The sequence below is a fragment of the Rhinoraja longicauda genome, chromosome 6 (genome assembly GCF_053455715.1).
Source record: "Rhinoraja longicauda isolate Sanriku21f chromosome 6, sRhiLon1.1, whole genome shotgun sequence".
Taxonomy (NCBI): domain Eukaryota; kingdom Metazoa; phylum Chordata; class Chondrichthyes; order Rajiformes; family Arhynchobatidae; genus Rhinoraja; species Rhinoraja longicauda.
This window is the reverse complement of record NC_135958.1, coordinates 1,291,769-1,312,131: the sequence shown is the minus strand read 5'-3', so window position 1 is coordinate 1,312,131 and position 20,363 is coordinate 1,291,769. Positions and strand designations below refer to the sequence as shown.

The 20,363-nt window shown below is 47.9% G+C and overlaps 1 protein-coding gene across 1 annotated transcript in view; it reads right to left on the bottom strand.

Annotated features, from left to right (window-relative positions):
- hsd11b2 (hydroxysteroid (11-beta) dehydrogenase 2) overlaps positions 1 to 20,363 on the bottom strand; it is a 40,385-nt gene that overhangs the window by 8,924 nt on the left and 11,098 nt on the right. Inside the window, exons 2-4 of the mRNA XM_078400325.1 lie at positions 11,661 to 11,873; positions 3,744 to 3,929; positions 1,031 to 1,168 (exon numbers count right to left, since the gene is read on the bottom strand). Of these exons, the coding sequence (XP_078256451.1) occupies positions 1,031 to 1,168; positions 3,744 to 3,929; positions 11,661 to 11,873 (537 nt within the window). The remainder of the gene's footprint in view (positions 1 to 1,030; positions 1,169 to 3,743; positions 3,930 to 11,660; positions 11,874 to 20,363) is intronic.

Genomic DNA, 20,363 nt, shown 5'->3' with positions numbered 1-20,363 from the left:
TGACACCCGCACTGATCACAAATCTGTCAATTTCCACTTTAAAAATATCCATTGACTTGGCCTCCACAGCTGTCTTTGGCAATGAATCCCACAGATTCACCGCCCTCTGACTAAAGAAACTCCTTCTCATCTCCTATCTAAAAGTACATCCCATATTCTGAGGCTGTGGTCTCTAGACTAGACTCCAGAACAAGGGGCCACAGTTTAAGAATAAGGGGTAGGCCATTTAGAACGGAGATGAGGAAGAACTTTTTCAGTCAGAGAGTGGTGAAGGTGTGGAATTCTCTGCCTCAGAAGGCAGTGGAGGCCAGTTCGTTGGATGCTTTCAAGAGAGAGCTGGATAGAGCTCTTAAGGATAGCGGAGTGAGGGGGTATGGGGAGAAGGCAGGAACGGGGTACTGATTGAGAGTGATCAGCCATGATCGCATTGAATGGCGGTGCTTGCTCGAAGGGCTGAATGGCCTACTCCTGCACCTATTGTCTATTGTCTATTGTCTATTGTCTCCCACAAGTGGAAATATCCTCCCCATATTCTCATAAAACAAAACTTGATCTTTCGGACAAAGACACAAAGTGCTGGAGTGACTCAGCAGGTTAGGCAGTATCTCTGGAGAACAAAATCTTGAGCAGGGTCCTGACCCGAAACATCACCCTTCCTTTTACTCCACAGATGCTGCCTGACCTGCTGAGTTACTCCAGCACTTTGTGTCCAATCTTGATGAATCGGCTTTTTGCAATAAGTAAGTGATGATGGAGAGATGTGGAGTTTTGGTTTATGTTTAGGTCTGAAGCTTCTTCAGACTGACATGCCGACCCAAAACGTCACCTATCCTTGATCTCCAGAGATGCTGCCTGATCCACTGAGTACTCCAGCACCTTGTGCTTTTTTTTGTAAACCAGCACCTGTAGTTCCTCAGGTCTACACTTGGTCTTTCAGATCATTGATGGTCCCAGAGCAGCAGTTGATGGATGTACAAACATGTCAAAGAATACAAAGAACCTTTCACTGCTTGAACCAAATGCTACCGACCTGTTTTATAGAAGGCTGGCAGGATGGTGCAAACTTTCACACCCCAGCTACTCAGTTCCAGACGCAGAATATTCGTGAATAAGGTGAGTGCGGCTTTCGAAGCTGCATACGCTGATAAATACGGTAACGGGAACTCTCCTACAGGTACAAGGACAGCACAAAGATTAGTTCAATCTTTATTAATAATTACATAGAATGGAATGCAACACATTGTATAAGGATAGACACAAAATGCTGGAGTAACTCAGCAGGTCAGGCAGCATCTCTGGAGAAAAGGAATAGGTGACATTTCAGGTCAAAACCCTTCATCAATCTGATGATGGGTCTCGACCCGAAACATCACCCATCCTTTTCTCCGGAGATGCTGCCTGACCCACTGAGTTACTCCAGCACTTTGTGTACTTCTGTGCAAACCAGCATCTGCAGTTCCTTCCGAAACTCTGCGGAAGGAGTTCTTGGGTAATACAATTTCACCGGACAGTGCGATTGGGCATTTTGGACAATTTTAGTATTTTATTTTCATGTGGAACAGGACAGCAGAGACTGTTGATTTTATACAGGGGCAGCTGTCTGCTTCATACCATGAAAGAGTGCACTGGAGGCTGTATTCAGGCCAGGACTGGTTGGGCAATATTTGAAGAATGCACACAACACCATCGTTGGATTAGCACACTGGCCCATGTAACACCAATTGCATGACCACTAGGCTTCCCTGAATCTTTCCAGCAGCACTGACATACCTTGGCAGAAACTCCATGAAACACGGGGAAAGGGGTTTTTGAAAAGTTGAAGTTACGCACCAAAGCTTTTCTAAGGATTCACCTTCCTAGTTAGTTTAATAATTTATTATTGTCACGTGTACTGAGGTACAGTGAAAAGTTTTCCAGTCAGCGGAAAGGTTATGCATGATTACAATGAAGCCAGAGACTGATAGATTCTTGACTAGTACTGATGTCAGCGATTATGGGGAGAAGGCAGGAGAATGGGGTTAGGAGGGAAAGATAGATCAGCCATGATTGAATGGCGGAGCAGACTTGATGGGCCGAATGGCTTAATTCTACTCATCACTTGTGACATAATGACTGTCCACACTGTAGAGACACAGGATGAGGGGAATAACATTTAGTGCAAGATTAAGTCCAGCGAAGTTCGATTAAAGATAGTCCAAATGTCTACAATGAGGTAGATGGTAGGTCAGGTGATGGGATGGTTCAGTTGACTGATCACAGCTGGGAAGAAACTGTCCCTGAATCTGGAGGTGTGCGTTTTCACACTTTTGTGCCTCTTGCCTGATGGAAGAAGTGAGAAGAGGGAGTGGCCGGGGTGAGACGGTCCTTGATGATGCTGCTGCTGGCCTTGCCGAAGCAGCGTGAGGTGTAGATGGAGTCAATGTAAGGGAGGTTGGTTTGTGTGATGGTCTGGGCTGCTGGCCTTGCCGAAGCAGCGTGAGGTGTAGATGGAGTCAATGTAAGGGAGGTTGGTTTGTGTGATGGTCAGGGCTGCTGGCCTTGCCGAAGCAGCGTGAGGTGTAGATGGAGTCAATGTAAGGGAGGTTGGTTTGTGTGATGGTCAGGGCTGCTGGCCTTGCCGAAGCAGCGTGAGGTGTAGATGGAGTCAATGTAAGGGAGGTTGGTTTGTGTGATGGTCTGGGCTGCTGGCCTTGCCGAAGCAGCGTGAGGTGTAGATGGAGTCAATGTAAGGGAGGTTGGTTTGTGTGATGGTCTGGGCTGCTGGCCTTGCCGAAGCAGCGTGAGGTGTAGATGGAGTCAATGTAAGGGAGGTTGGTTTGTGTGATGGTCTGGGCTGCTGGCCTTGCCGAAGCAGCGTGAGGTGTAGATGGAGTCAATGTAAGGGAGGTTGGTTTGTGTGATGGTCTGGGCTGCTGGCCTTGCCGAAGCAGCGTGAGGTGTAGATGGAGTCAATGTAAGGGAGGTTGGTTTGTGTGATGGTCTGGGCTTTGTCCACAACTCTCTGCAATTCCTTGCAGGTCTTGGATGGAGCTGCTCCCACACTCCGTATGTCTCTGCCCACAGATACACAGCAGTGAGTTTGAGAGAGCCCCAGGAAGTTCTCTTTCCTGGTGTGCAGCTTGGAGTCAGAGGTTGGTCGGATAGGGCTTGTAGATGGAACAAGAGGATGGATAGAACCACAGAAAACAAAGCCCTTTTTGCCCAACAAGTATTTTTATACAGAGACAGCAGGAATTGCAGATGCTTGAATCTTGAGCAAAACACAAGGTGCTGGAGTCAGTTTGAAGAAGAGTCCCAACCCAAAACATCGCCTGTCCATTCCATCCATTGAAGTGTAAGGAGGAACTGCAGATGCTGTTTCAAACCAAAGACAGACACAAGAAGCTGGAGTAACTCAGCGGGTCAGGCAGCATCTCTGGGGAAAAGGAATAGGTGATGTTTCAGGTCGTGACCCTTCATCAGACTGAGTCAGGGGAAAGGGGAACGAGGGATATACTTAGGACAAATTAATGGAAGATATGCAGAAAGCAACGATAATCAGGGAAATGTAGAGCCCACACTGATCCATTGTTGGTTGTGGGATAGGTGATAACGAGTTCATACAAATAGTGGAACTCTGTGCATCATAAATGTTTCCTGACTCGCTGAGTTATTCCAGCACTTTGTATTTCGCTCAAGTATTCTAAAAACATGCATTGTTGAGTGGATAATATGGCTTCCAGCTTGAGCTGATTTCAACATACCCACTGGACTGGAAACATTCACAATCCTTCCTTTGGTTTTGCGTATCAATGGAAGGAAGCCCTTGGTGATTGCCACTGCACCAAGGAAGTTAATCTGCATACAGTCCCTGTAGCTCGACATGGCAGACAGCTCCGCATCACTGACATTGAAGCATTTCCCAGCGTTGTTCACCAAACCCCATAAACCTGCAGCAAAAGACAAAGTGAAATCTCTTCAGTGAGGCTCTGTGGAACATACCATTACGAAGGAGACGAGGAGGATTGTCTTCAGTCAGAGGGTGATGAATCTGTGGAATTCATTGCCACAGAGGGCTAAGGAGGTCAATTCATTGGGTATTTTAAAACTGGAGATTAGCAGATACGTGTGTAGGAAGGAACTGCAGATATTAGTTTACACCAAAGATAGACACAAAATGCTGGAGTAACTCAGAGGGTCAGGCAGCATCTCTGAAGGAAAGGAATAGTGCCGTTTCTGGTCGAGACCCTAGTCCAGCATTTTGTGTCTATTGACAGATCCTTAATTAGTAAAGGTGTCAAAGGTAAAGTGCAGAAGGCTTGAGAATGGGGCTGAGAGGGAAAGATAGATCAGTCATGATTGGATGGCAGAGACTCATTGGGCTGAATGGCCTCATGCTGCTCCTATGACTAATGAACTTATGTTCCAAGTCAGACGCTGCAACTACCAATCACTTGAACATCCTCTTTGAAACTGGTGTGGGGATAATGATCAAAGTTCACAGGCTGTGCAAAACCAATTTCCCGAGATTATCATTAGTATTGTAACGCACTGAACCACAACAATAAACAAGCTGTGCCAACTGTCCGATTGTCTGGTGTTTATAATGCATCCCTAATAAGGTGCCAGTGACAGGCACACATCATTAAATGGGTGCACATGTTAATGTGCTGCACATTTCCCATTCTCACTTGTGCCAACTCTGTTGCTCTCTGCCGATTCTGAGCAGTGTGCCTTCACAGACAATAGACAATAGGTGCAGGAGGAGGCCATTCGGCCCTTCGAGCCAGCACTGTCATTCAATGTGATCATGGCTGATCATTCTCAATCAGTACCCCGTTCCTGCCTTCTCCCCATACCCCCTGACTCCGCTATCCTTAAGAGCTCTATCTAGCTCTCTCTTGAATGCATTCAGAGAATTGGCCTCCACTGCCTTCTGAGGCAGAGAATTCCACAGTGTGTGACATGGTTGAGATGCAAATCTGTGTGAAAGGGATTTTATAAATTTAACTGCAGACACGGTAGAGTTGCTGCCTCACAGCGCCAGAGACCCGGGTTCGATCCTGACTACGGGTGCTGTCTGTACGGAGTTTGTACGTTCTCCCTGTGATCTGCATGTATTTTCTCCGAGATCTTTGGTTTCCTCCCACACTCCAAAGACAAACAGGTTTGTTGGTTAATTGGCTTGGTATAATTGTATAAATGTAAAATTGTCCCTAGTGTGTGTAGGGCAGTGTTAAAGTGTGGGGATCGCTGGTCAGTGCGGACTCAGGCTGAAGGGCCTGTTTCCGCACTGTAACATATAACATATAACATATAACAACTACAGCATGGAAACAGGCCTGTCCGGCCCTACCAGTCCACGCCGACCATTGTCCCTGACCTAGTCTCATCTACCTACACTCAGACCATAACCCTCTAATCCCCTCCTATCCATATACCTATCCAATTTACTCTTAAATAATAAAATCGAGCCAGCCTCCACCACTTCCACCGGAAGCCCATTCCACACAGCCACCACCCTCTGAGTAAAGAAGTTACCCCTCATGTTACCCCTAAACTTTTGTCCCTCAATTCTGAAGCTATGTCCCCTTGTTAGAATCTTCCCCACTCTCAAAGGGAAAAGCCTACCCACGTCAACTCTGTCCGTCCCTCTCAAAATTTTAAAAACCTCTATCAAGTCACCCCTCAACCTTCTACGCTCCAAAGAATAAAGACCCAACCTGTTCAACCTCTCTCTGTAGCCTAAGTGCTGAAACCCAGGCAACATTCTAGTAAATCTCCTCTGTACCCTCTCCATTTTGTCGACATCCTTCCTATAATTTGGCGACCAGAACTGCACACCATACTCCAGATTCGGCCTCACCAATGCCCTGTACAACCTCAACATTACATCCCAACTTCTATACTCGATGCTCTGATTTATAAAGGCAAGCATACCAAACGCCTTCTTCACCACCCTATCCACATGAGATTCCACCTTCAGGGAACAATGCACAGTTATTCCCAGATCCCTCTGTTCCACTGCATTCCTCAATTCCCTACCATTTACCCTGTACGTCCTATTTTGATTTGTCCTACCAAAATGCAGCACCTCACACTTATCAGCATTAAACTCCATCTGCCATCTTTCAGCCCACCCTTCCAAAAGGCCCAAGTCTCTCTGTAGACTTTGAAACTCTACTTCATTATTAACTACACCACCTATCTTAGTATCATCTGCATATTTACTAATCCAATTTGCCACACCATCATCCAGATCATTAATGTAAATGACAAACAACAGTGGACCCAACACAGATCCTTGGGGTACTCCACTAGACACTGGCCTCCAACCTGACATACAATTGTCAACCATTACCCTCTGGTATCTCCCATTCAGCCATTGTTGAATCCATCTTGCAACCTCACTATTAATACCCAACGATTTAACCTTCTTAATCAACCTTCCATGTGGAACCTTGTCAAATGCCTTACTGAAGTCCATATAGACAACATCCACAGCCTTGCCCTTATCAATTTCCCTGGTAACCTCTTCAAAAAATTCAAGAAGATTAGTCAAACATGACCTTCCAGGCACAAATCCATGTTGACTGTTTCTAATCAGGCCTTGTTTATCCAAATAATTATATATATTGTCCCTAAGTATCTTTTCCATTAATTTTCCCACCACAGACGTCAAACTAATAGGTCTATAATTGCTAGGTTTACTTTTAGAACCTTTTTTAAACAAAGGCACAACATGCGCAATGCGCCAATCTTCCGGCACCATCCCCGTTTCTAATGACATTTGAAATATTTCCGTCATAGCCCCTGCTATTTCTGCACTAACTTCCCTCAATGTCCTAGGGAATATCCTATCAGGACCTGGAGACTTATCCACTTTTATATTTTTCAAAAGTGTCCGTACCTCCTCTTCTTTAATCCTCCTAATTTCCATCACTACTCTACTTGTTTCGCTTACCTCACATAATTCAATATCCTTCTCCTCGGTAAATACCGAAGAAAAGAAATTGTTTAATATCTCCCCCATTTCTTCCGGCTCAGCACATAGCTGTCCACTCTGACTCTCTAATGGACCAATTTTATCCCTCACTATCCTTTTGCTATTGACATATCTGTAGAACCCCTTGGGGTTTACTTTTACATTACTTGCCAAAGCAGCCTCATATCTTTTTTTCGCTTTTCTAATTTCCTTCTTAAGATTCCTTTTACATTCTTTATATTCCTCAAGAACCTCATTTACTCCCTGCCGCTTATATTTATTGTATATCTCCCTCTTTTTCCGAACCAAGTGTCCAATTTCCCTGGAAAACCACGGCTCTTTCAAATGATTATTCTTTCCTTTCCACCGAACAGGGACATAAAGACTCTGTACTCTCAAAATTTCACCTTTAAATATCCTCCATTTCTCTATTATATCCTTTTCATAAAACAAACATTTCCATTTCACTCCTTTTAAATCCTTTCTCATCTCCTCAAAATTAGCCTTTCTCCAATCCAAAATCTCAACCCTTGGTCCAGATTTGACCTTCTCCATAATGATATTGAAACTAATGGCATTGTGATCACTAGACCCAAAGTGCTCCTCAACACATACCTCCGTCACCTGACCCATCTCATTTCCTAACAGGAGGTCCAACACTGCCCCTTCTCTGGTAGGCACCTCTACGTATTGCTGCAAAAAACTATCCTGCACACATTTTACAAACTCCAAACCATCCAGCCCTTTAACAGAATGTGATTCCCAGTCTATATACGGAAAATTGAAATCACCCACAATCACTACTCTGTGCTTACTACTAATATCTGCTATCTCCTTACATATTTGCTCTTCCAATTCTCGTTCCCTATTTGGCGGTCTATAATACACCCCTATAAGTGTTGCTAAACCTTTCTCATTTCTGAGTTCCACCCAAACAGCCTCCCTAATCGAACCTTCTAGTCTGTCCTGCCAAAGCACTGCTGTGATATCCTCCCTGACAAGCAATGCAACACCCCCACCTCTTGCCCCTCCGATTCTATCACATCTGAAACAATGAAATCCTGGAATATTTAATTGCCAATCGCAACCCTCCTGCAACCATGTTTCACTAATCGCCACAACATCATACTTCCAGATGTCAATCCAGGCTCTAAGCTCATCCACCTTTCTTACAATGCTCCTAGCATTAAAATATACACATTTAAGGGACCCATCATTTCTTATTCTCAGTTTATTTCTTTTCCCTTCTTTCTCTCCTACATATTGGGTCTGAGTGTTTCCCTTTTCTGCCTCCTGCCTCACACACTGCCTATTAGCTATCTGTGTTTGAGTCCCTCCCCCCAACCGTACTAGTTTAAAGTCTCCGCAATTACCTTAGCAAATCTCCCCGCCAGGATATTGGTTCCCCTCAGGTTCAGATGCAACCCATCCTTTTTGTACAGGTCATACTTCCCCCAGAAGAGGTCCCAATGATCCAGAAACTTGAAACCCTGCTCCCTGCACCAGTTCCTCAGCCACGTATTTATCCTCCACCTCACTCCATTCCTATTCTCACTATCGCGTGGCACAGGCAGTAAGCCTGAGATTATTGCTTTGGAAGTCCTTTTTTTTAACTCTCGTCCTAGCCCCCTAAATTCTCCTTTCAGGACCTCTTCCCTTATCCTACCTATATTGTTGGTACCTATATGTACCACGACCTCTGGCTCCTCTCCCTCCCCTTTCAGGATATCCTGGACACGCTCAGACACATCCTGGACACCGGCACCAGGGAGGCAAACCACCATCCGGGTCTCCCGACTGCGTCCACAGAAACGCCTATCTGACCCCCTCACTATAGAGTCCCCTATTACTATCGCTCTCCTCTTCCTTTCCCTACCCTTCTGAGCAACAGGGCCGGACTCCTTGCCAGAGCCCCGGGCACCGTCGCTGCCCCCAGGTAGGCTGTCCCCCCCAACAGTACTTAAACAGGAGTACTTATTTCCAAGGGGTACAGCCACCGGGGTACTCCCTAGTCCCTGCCTCTGCTCCTTGCCCCCCCTAACCGTGACCCACTTATCTACCTCCCGTGGTCTTGGAGTGACCACCTCTCTGTAACTCCTATCTATAACCTCCTCACTCTCACTGATCAGACGGAGGTCATCAATCTGCCGCTCCAGGTTCCTAATACGGTCCCTTAGGAGCCCCATCTCGTCACACCTGGCGCAGATGTGGATGTCTGGAAGACTATCAGACTCCCAGATTCCCCACCTCCGACACCCAGAACAAAAGACTGCCCTGGCACTCATACTCCCCAAACAAAGCCCCGTGCTCGGTTACTAAACCTACCGCCCGGCCGCTGCTCCAACCGCTCCAACCATCCACCCAAAAGAACTGAGTGATCTCCTGGGAGAGGCGAAAAACCAGATTAAAAACCCAGGCCAATTTGGGAAGAAAAAAAATCCGGGAAATTCCTCTCCGACCCCAAGCTAGGCGATCGAAACTTGTCCGGGAGATCACACAGGTCTTACTCCTTACTATCCCCACACAATCCCCACACAATACTCCCCAAGCAACACAGCTTAGTGCTGCTGCTGCTGCTGCTGATTGCTGCTGCTGCTGCTGATTGCTGCTGCTGCTGCTGATTGCTGCTGCTGCTGCTGATTGCTGCTGATTGCTGCTGATTGCTGCTGCTGCTGCTGATTGCTGCTGCTGCTGCTGCTGATTGCTGCTGCTGCTGCTGCTGCTGATTGCTGCTGCTGCTGCTGATTGCTGCTGCTGCTGCTGATTGCTGCTGCTGCTGCTGATTGCTGCTGCTGCTGCTGATTGCTGCTGCTGCTGCTGATTGCTGCTGCTGCTGCTGATTGCTGCTGCTGCTGCTGATTGCTGCTGCTGCTGCTGATTGCTGCTGCTGCTGCTGCTGATTGCTGCTGCTGCTGATTGCTGCTGCTGCTGATTGCTGCTGCTGCTGATTGCTGCTGCTGCTGCTGATTGCTGCTGCTGCTGATTGCTGCTGCTGCTGATTGCTGCTGCTGATTGCTGCTGCTGCTGCTGATTGCTGCTGCTGCTGATTGCTGCTGCTGCTGCTGATTGCTGCTGCTGCTGCTGATTGCTGCTGCTGCTGCTGATTGCTGCTGCTGCTGATTGCTGCTGCCTGTGCTGATTGCTGCTGCTGCTGCTGATTGCTGCTGCTGCTACTGATTGCTGCTGCTGCTGCTGCTGATTGCTGCTGCTGCTGCTGATTGCTGCTGCTGCTGCTGATTGCTGCTGCTGCTGCTGATTGCTGCTGCTGCTGCTGATTGCTGCTGCTGCTGCTGATTGCTGCTGCTGCTGCTGATTGCTGCTGCTGCTGCTGATTGCTGCTGCTGCTGCTGATTGCTGCTGCTGCTGCTGATTGCTGCTGCTGCTGCTGCTGATTGCTGCTGCTGCTGATTGCTGCTGCTGCTGATTGCTGCTGCTGCTGATTGCTGCTGCTGCTGATTGCTGCTGCTGCTGATTACTGCTGCTGCTGCTGATTGCTGCTGCTGCTGCTGCTGATTGCTGCTGCTGCTGATTGCTGCTGCTGCTGCTGATTGCTGCTGCTGCTGCTGATTGCTGCTGCTGCTGATTGCTGCTACTGCTACTGCTACTGCTGCTGATTGCTGCTATGCTGCTGATTGCTGCTACTGCTGCTGATTGCTGCTACTGCTGCTGATTGCTGCTATGCTGCTGATTGCTGCTACTGCTGCTGATATCTCTAAACTAAACTAAAACTAAACACAAGGAACTACAGATGTAGGTGCTGATGGATCCTGACCCATCCACGTTCTCCACAGATGCTGCCTGACCCGCTGAGTTACTCCAGCACTCTGTGAAATGTCACCTATCCATGTTCTCCACAGATGCTGCCTGACCCACTGAGTTACTCCAGCACTCTGTGAAACGTCACCTATCCACGTTCTCCACAGATGCTGCCTGACCCGCTGAGTTACTCCAGCACTCTGTGAAACGTCACCTATCCACGTTCTCCACAGATGCTGCCTGACCCGCTGAGTTACTCCAGAACTGTGTGCGTCTTTTTTCTGCAAATGTAACTGATAGTTTTCAGTGCCTGGGAGAATGTTTGCTATTAGCACATCATTAAAAATGTAGTTACAATGGAACATACAATCCATGGTTTTCTCTGGCAAACAGCAAATACAATAAATAGTTTCAGGTGCAAATTCTCATGCACATCATGCTTCGTGCATTTAACTACACAACTGTGATTTGATGGATGTTGCCGTGTTATGTAAATTTTCCCCAATGCAAAAATATTGGTCTGAAGGGTCGGGACCAGGAACGTCACCTATCCACGTTCCACAGAGATGCTGCCTAACCCGCCCAGTTACTCCAGTGCTCTGCGGCTTTCTAAAATAAACCAGCATCTGCACTTCCTCATATCCAAAACTTTGTGCTGCTTTATTAAAAGAATGTTTTTGATATTGTCTTAATGTTGGTTGAACCCAATTGCTTTCATAATCAGAACAAACAACAGAATAGATTTTTTAGATTTTTTTTTAGATTTAGAGATACAGCGCGGAAACAGGCCCTTCGACCCACCGAGTCCGTGCCGCCCAGCGATCCCTGCACACTAACACTATCCTACACACACTATGTGTATGTAGGCAGCTGTAAGACAGCAACTCTACCGCTGCGCCACCGTGCCGCCCAATACTTGGACTAATTAATGTCCTCTCACCTTTCTCGCCGAGCTTGTCCTTTGTGATTTGTACGGCATTGTCAATGTCTTCGTGTTTAGTGAGGTCCATCTGAATCAGGGTCAGCTGTTCTGAACAACCCTGCAGCAGTTGCTTTGCCCCTGGTCCTTCCTTATTCAGCACCGTAGCAAAAACCTGAAGGCCCAGCGAGTCAAAGTGTTGAGCCATGATCTTCCCAAATCCTGAATCACATCCTGAAAAGAATCAGGATTTGTATAAATGGTCAGCAAGTTGTTTGCATTCTCACAACCAATAAACAGAAGCTTTTACCATGTGTCCTGTGGTTTATCAGCCACAGTTATTGACTATGCCCAAGTATTTTAGGTCAGCAGGACATATTTCCAAGTTGCTCTTTAATGAAAGTATTTTGAATGAATGAATGAATGAATGAATATGAATGATTGATACTTTATAACCACATGACACGTCACAGTGAAATATATGTTGTACAAACCATCAGCAAAGCATGGACAGGCGCTCCACGACTTACGATGCTTTTACTTACAATATTCCCACGTTACGATGGTGCAAACACTGGGCCACAACTCGCTTACGGCCACGTGATCACGTGTATTAAATGCATTTCGACTTACGGTATTTTGGGTTTACAATGGGTTTATCGGAGGGTAACCCCATCGTAAGTTGAGGAGCACCTGTATAGGGCACCGACAAATGTTCAATGTAGTCCCAATAGTCCCTCTTCATTCTCGGTGGGCCCTGCACGCCAGGTCCCTCTACATTGTCACCCCCCATGACGGGCCCCTCTCTGTTCTCTCGGCAGCCCCCAACACTGGGCCTCTCTGTTCTCTGGGCGGCCCCAACACCATGTCCCTCTTTGATCTCGGCGGCCCCCAACACTGGGCCCCTCTCTGTTCTCTGGGCGGCCCCCAACACTGGGCCCCTCTCTGTTCTCTGGGCGGCCCCCAACACTGGGCCCCTCTCTGTTCTCTGGGCGGCCCCCAACACTGGGCCCCTCTCTGTTCTCTGGGCGGCCCCAACACCAGGTCCCTCTTTGATCTCTCGGCGGCCCCCAACACCAGGTCTCTCTTTGATCTGGGGGCCCCCAACACTGGGCCCCTCTCTGTTCTTTCGGCGGCCCCCATGATAGGCCCCTCTTTGATCTGGGGGCCCCCATGATAGGCCCCTCTTTGATCTCGGCGGTGCATTCTAGACCAAACTCCAGCACCAACCACGTGCCTGTCAGATGTTTCAAGTAGGGACCTGTTTCAGACGTGAGAGGGGACGAATGTTGGTATTTTTAAAACATGTCTAATTCTGGATGATATGTGCAAGGATTTTTTTTTTTAAACATTTTTTTCTTATTTGGAGATACAGCATGGAAACAGGCCCTTCGGCCCACCGAGCCCATGCCAACCAGCGATCACCGATACACTCGTACTATCCTGGACACTAGGGACAATTTACAGTCGCCAATTAACCTACAAGCCTGCATGTCTTTGGAGTGCAGGAGGAAACTGGAGATCCTGGAGAAAACCCATGCGGTCACGGGGAGAAGGTACAAACTCTACAGACAGCACCCGTAGTCAGGATCGAACCGGGGTCTCTGGCGCTGTGAGGCAGCAACTCTACCGCTGCGCCACCGCGCCACATTAGTGGAAGGATAACAGTGGATGAAGCCTGATAACAGGGGAATAGACAATAGGTGCAGGAGTAGGCCATTCGGCCCTTCGAGCCAGCACCGCATGTTCCTGAGTCTGGTGGTACGCACTTTCAAGCTTCTGTATCTTCTGCTCGCTGGGAGTTGGGAGAAGAAGGAATGACCGGGGAGGGACAAGTCTTTGATTACATTGGCTGCTTTTTCACAGCAGCGTGAAGTGTAGATGGAGTCAGTGGTGTGGTGTCTGGTCTGTGCGATCGAGTGGTCTACTTCTACAACTCTCCAAAATCTCTTACGATCTTGAACATAGCTGTTCCCAAACCAAGCCATGAAGCAACTGAACAGAACGCTTTGTATGAAACTACTGGTAGATTGTTATTACATATTGCACATATGGAGTTGATACGTCTCTTTCAAGCGACACGTAATTTGGCAATAGATGCATTATATAAAACTATACAGGAAAGATCTGAAGCCAGCCAGGCAGATATGCTTGCTGCTCCGTTTATTATTCTCAACAGGAACAGATGTTATCTTATGAAAAAGATTGAAAAAACAGCAAACAATTACATGTCCAAATAAACGTGATAATGTAGGCTCTTTACATTGCTTTGATCTTTTACCAAGTTATTTTTAAATTGGGGAGACCAAGTGATGGGAAAGATCTTTTTTTGTGTTGCAATTTAGTTTTTAAAAAGGGAAGCATTGTTAAAGAGGATGTATTACTTTTGAACTGTGCAGTTTAAACTTGAAAGAAGCCAGCAGGCAGAGGTCCTCTAATAATATTTCCAGTTAAGCATTTTGGTTTAATACTTTAATGTCTATATTTGGTCAACAGAGTCTAATTTTACTCAGCAGCAAAAAAGTAATAAACAAGTCTGACCTACTCTGCCCCGGCTCTCTTCAGCTTTGTGGGCTTTCATCACCAGTGAGTTATTGTTTGTGATTGTTGTCGCTCAGTGTGATGTTAATCCAGGTTTGTACAACTGGCTGCTGGGGTGGTTGGGTGGAACTTTGAAGCCAGCTACTCATGGTGTTAATAGCTGGCTCACACCCATTCACAGATTTACTACCTATTCAAGAGTCCAGTGAACGTTACATTTGTTGCCCGGCCTGCTGCGTGTCACAGAAGGGCCCGGCAAGCCTCGGCCTTGCCCTCCACAGTAGGCCTGGCCGGGAGAGCGAAGCCACCGAACCCCGGCCCCTGCTCGCCCTCGAAGGTCAGGAACCGGAGAGTCAGCGACGGCCGCGGTGGCGGCAAACGCTGGACAAGAGTCGTTAGGAAGAATGTACCTTCCGTGCCTTCAAGGTCAGCTCTGGGTCGCGGAGATTGAAGGTGGGCCGCTCAAGAACGACGGTCTGCGGGGCAATGGCTGCCACGGGCCTTGATGGCCAGCTGCAGTTGGAGCGGTGAAATGGCGGCACAACCTGGCGACTACTGCACGTACACTCAGTGCAAGGTTTCTTTGCCTGATGGTCTAACCGGGGATTATATTGATGTGTGGCAATAGTCTCACTGATCCGTCTGCAATCAAAGAATCTCGCTGTAGCTTGGCACACATGACGATGAGGAACCATTGAATCATTATAACACGAGTCACACAGCGGGTTGCTTTGAACTTTAGAATCTGAAGGAAAGCAGCGCATACAACCCAAAACATAATTGTTGCTGGTATATTATTGTCACGAGCACCAAGATGCTTTGAAAAGGCTTTGTTTGCGTGCTACCACATCAGCTAACACTATTGAACCATACACAAATACAACAGGTAGGGTGAGATTTCAGCGACACAGTCTAAGTTGTCCAAGTATCTACAGTATCAGGACAGGTAAGATCAATGGTTCATCTTTGTCCCAGGAGAGGTTGGGGTGGGGCGGAGGGGAGGTGTCTAAAATTAGAGAACAAGAGGTTCAAGTTGAGAGGGGAAGGATTTAAGAAGTGGTCAGAGGTTGAGCTTTGCACACAGAGGGTGGTGTGTACACGGAGTGAGCTGCCCGAGGAGGCAGCAGAGCTGGGTACAATTACATCCACACGGGTACTTGGCGAGGAGAGGTTCAGAGGGATATGGGCCAAACGCAAGCAAATGGGACCAGCTCAGGTAGACAAAGTGATCGGCGTGGACAAGATAAGCTGAAGGCTCTGCTTCCGTACAACTCTGTGACTCTATTAATCCAAAAGCACAAATAGAAACAATAGACAATAGACAATAGGTGCAGGAGGAGGCCATTCGGCCCTTCGAGCCAGCACTGCCATTCAATGTGATCATGGCTGATCATTCTCAATCAGTACCCCGTTCCTGCCTTCTCCCCATACCCCCTGACTCTGCTACCCTTGAGAGCTCTATCTAACTCTCTCTTGAATGCATTCAGGGAATTGGCCTCCACTGCCTTCTGAGGCAGAGAATTCCACAGATTCACAACTCTCTGACTGAAAAAGTTTTTCCTCATCTCAGTTCTAAATGGCCTACCTCTTATTCTTAAACTGTGGCCCCTTGTTCTGGACTCCCCCAACATTGGGAACATGTTTCCTGTCTCTAATGTGTCCAATCCCTTAATAATCTTATACGTTTCGATAAGATCCCCTCTCATCCTTCTAAACATTGCAAAGATGAGGTTCATCCTGAGGTGGTCCTAGATGTAGGAATGTTTTTGGTTAGAGTAGTGCTATTCCAATGACCCATGCAATGTCCATGCAGGGCACCTGTGGGCCACATGTTTCTCACATTTGGTCACTTCATTCCCAATGAAGCATGAAGGCAGCGTTGCCTTAAGTCTGGTGCTGTGCAAATAACAGCCATTAGCGTAAGAGTCATACAGCACGGACGCACGTCCACGCTGGCCAACATGCCCCATCTACGCTAGTTCCAAACCCTCTAGACCTTTCCTTGCCATGTTCCCGTACAAATATCTTTTAAATGCTGTTTCAATACCTGCCACAACTACCTCCTCTGTAGGGGTGCCAACTCTCTCGCTCCCAAATATGGGACAGGGTGATGTCACCGCCCCGCGCCCCACGTGACCTCACCCAGCCAGCGGCCACGTGCTCCCGTTCCACCAATGGTGGCCGCCCGGGCCGGGAGGCGGGTTGCTACGCAACCTCCGTTATTGTCGGAAACATACAGTGTCGGGACCTGTAGCGTCCGGGCCTACAGCGTCCGGGCCTGCAGTGTCTGGGCCTACAGTGTCCGGGCCTACAGTGTCTGGGCCTGCAGTGTCCAGGCCTACAGCGTCCGGGCTTGCAGTGTCTGGGCCTACAATGTCCGGGCCTACAGTGTCTGGGCCTGCAGTGTCCAGGCCTACAGCGTCCGGGCCTACAGTGTCCGGGCCTACAGTGTCTGGGCCTACAGTGTCCGGGCCTACAGTGTCCGGGCCTACAGCGTCTGGGCCTACAGTGTCTGGGCCTACAGTGTCAGGGCCTACAGCGTCTGGGCCTACAGTGTCCGGGCCTACAGTGTCTGGGCCTACAGTGTCCGGGCCTACAGTGTCCGGGCCTACAGTGTCCGGGCCTACAGTGTCTGGGCCTACAGTGTCCGGGCCTACAGTGTCCGGGCCTACAGCGTCTGGGCCTACAGCGTCTGGGCCTACAGTGTCAGGGCCTACAGCGTCCGGGCCTACAGCGTCCGGGCCTACAGTGTCAGGGCCTGCAGCGTCTGGGCCTACAGTGTCCGGGCCTGCAGCGTCTGGGCCTACAGCGTCTGGGCCTACAGTGTCCGGGCCTACAGTGTCTGGGCCTACAGAGCCCCCGGGCCCAATACGGAACATTTCTTGTGAGGCTGAGCTACAGGGAGAGGTTGGGCAGGGCTCGGACTATATTCCTTGGAGAACAGGAGGATGATTAGTGTGTGACATCTTAGAGGTGTACAAGATGTTGAGAGGAATAATCAGGGTAAATGCACGGGGTCCTTAACTCAGAATAGGGGTAATCGGGAAACAGAATTAGGGCACAGCACTGTGGCACAGAGGTCGAGTCGCTGCCTTATAGTGCCAGTGATGCAGGTTTGATCCAGACTACTGCCTGGGTACTGTCTGTATGGAGTTTGTACGTTCTCCCTGTGTCCAGGGGGTCCAGTTTGCTCCCACACTCCATGGATGTACAGGTTTGTAGGTTATTTGGCTTTTGTGAAACTAAATTGTCCCGAGCGTTTAGGGTAGGGTGGGTTTAAGGTGAGAAGGAAATGAATTAATAGGAAGCCGAGGGCCACCATTTTCCCACACAGGGGGCGGGTGTATGGAACAAGGTGCCAGGGAGGGAGTTGAGGCAGTTTCTAGAACATTATTTAAAAGACATTTGGACAGATACATGGATAGGGTTATGGGCTGTTGAGTTCCTGATGTTTATTGACCAGCCTCACTCCCCAGTTCCAGCAGTGACTACACTTCACAACAGTGACTACACTTGGGCACGGAGGCGCAGCAGTAGAGATGCTGCCTCACAACGACAGAAGCCCAGGTTCCATCCTGACTGTGGGTGCAGTCTGTACAGAGCTTGTACGTTCTCTCTGCGACTGCGTGGATTTCTTCCAACCTTCCAAAGATTTGTAAGTTAATTGGTTTCTGTAAATTGCCTCAAGTGTGTCGGATGCAAAAGGGGTCTAACATAGAACTTGTGTACGTGTGATCGATGGCCAACATGGACTTGGTGGGCCGAAGGGCCTGTTTCCAGGCTTCATCTCTAAACTGAACTAAAAGTATTGCAGGGGCTGGAAACAGATTTCATTGATCCATTGAAAGAAACTTTGCAAATATATATTCAATCCTAAAAACATATATAATTCAAATAACCCTCTATTTTTTACACTTAGCAGAATTTTACAAAAGTAATGATGCAGGAAATCATTTGAACATTTGACAAAGACAGTTAGGAAGTTTGATATTTGAACAGACATTGCCAAGTGTACTCCACACCTAAAAGTTATTAGTTCCACTCTGAAAAGCTACGAAGATGGAGAACCACTTTGATTTAACTGTTGCAGGAACAGGCCGAGTTGAAAAGAAAAAAACCCAATTTAGAATATTTCTGCCACTGAAAAGTTGCTGGACAAGCTTTAAGTGACTTCTACTAACACTCCCCTCTCCACTTCATCCACCCCAGCCCTTTAACCAGGTCCACAGTTTGCAACAATGGACTTAAGATCACTCTGTCCCTGGCCAGGAAACCATCCCGCCCGTGGTCATCTCGTGCCGACCCTGATTGTCCTGGTCTTTTCTTGTCTCCAGTTCTTCCCTGACCACCTACTTACTTTCAGTCTGAAGAAGGGTCCCGAACCGAAACGTCACCTATCCATGTTCTCTACAGATGCTGCCTGACCCGCTGAGTTACTCCAGCACTCTGTGAAACGTCACCTATCCATGTTCTCCAAAGATGCTGCCTGACCCGTAGAGATACTCGAGCTCGATGTGTCTGTCAGCTTGCAGACTTGCCTTGTCAATTAATTGATCTTTATCCACTGCTTTCTCCAGAGGGAGCAATTCATTGTCGGAAACCCTTGTTCCACAGCATCAGCTGTGCTGCTGCCTGCCAGGACAATAGCCTAACGCCACCTTCAACACGAGACTGAATACCAAACACGACACAAGGCTGGCATGGGGCACAGCACAGGCATTTAAAACTGGCTACTTTTTCTGTGCAAATTAAGGACAGGTATGTGTTTACTGTGCCTATTTAGTTTAGTTTAGTTTAGAGATACAGCTTGGAAACAGGCCCTTCGGCCCACCGAGTCCGGGCCGACCAGCGATCACCCCTACGCTAATTCTATCCTACACACACCAGGGACAATCTACAGAAGCCAATTAACCTACAACCTGCATGTCTTTGGAATGTGTGAGGAAACCGGGACACCCAGAGAAAACCCACGCGGTCACGGGGAGAACGTACAAACTCCACACAGACAGCACCCGCAGTCAGGATGGAAGCCGGGTCGCTGGCGCCGTGACTCTATGCAGCGCCACTAACGCTCTACTTTCTGAGCCCAATCCTTTCATTGGCCGAGCTGCAATGGTGGGACCTCTCCACTAAAGCTCATAACCGAGCAACAGCTTTGAACTTGTTTTTCTTCCACATCCCCCGTCCTCCACATTTCCCTTGCTCAGGGATACAGGGTAGGGTAGGTTTTACTGCTGGCAGTGAAGCAGTGGGGACTGAGAGCTAAGTATTCTTCACTGTGTTGTGAACTGAACGAGATGGTGGTGGCTCAGTTACAGAGAGACCGACGGACATGCTGGAGGGCTGGAGGACAGCTGTGTTGTTTTCCACTGATCGCCCAGTTGGACTACACAGCAAACAGCTGTATCAGGCAGGCCAGAAGGTGAGGGGATTAATTCTTCATACACACTGTTAGCTGACCTTGTTAAAGCATCTGTTCTTCATGGACAAGCATGTAAAGTGAATGTGAGCAATGACATCAGCTCCAGGGAGAGTCACAGCCAAGTCTAATCTTGGCTCAGTACGTATGCACAACACAAGATAGGACTTGTACATGGTATTCCTCTCCCCACTGTAGGAGTTATCAACTGCAGTGCTCAATGGTTATGGCTCAGGTCAGCTCCAGTCACCAGAGACAGAAAATGATTCTAGGATCGTCAATCTTGTCCAATTACCTTCCCAGAAACGCAATTGCTTGGCATGCTGTGGTATACAAACATGAGCAGAAATGCCAGGCAGTCACTTGCCAAAATAATATAACATAATAATGTAGCATCTTTACAACTGCAATTTTGTCTTTGTTATTTAGAGTATTGTGTTCAGTTCAGGGCACAATATTACAGGAAAAACGTTGTTAAGTTGGAAAGAATGCAGAGAAGATTTATAGGGATGTTGCCAAGACTCGAGGGTCTGAGCTACAGGGAGAGGTGAGCAGGCTCGGACTATTCCCTAGAGCGCAGGAGGATGAGAGGTGATCTTATAGAAGTGTATAAAATCATGAGAGGAATAGATCGGGTGGACACAGAGTCTCTTGCCCAGAGTAAGGGAAATCGAGAACTAAAGGACATATGTTTAAGGTGAAGGGGGAAAGATTTTATAGGAATCTGAAGATTAATTTTTTCACGCAAAGTGTGGTGAATGTGT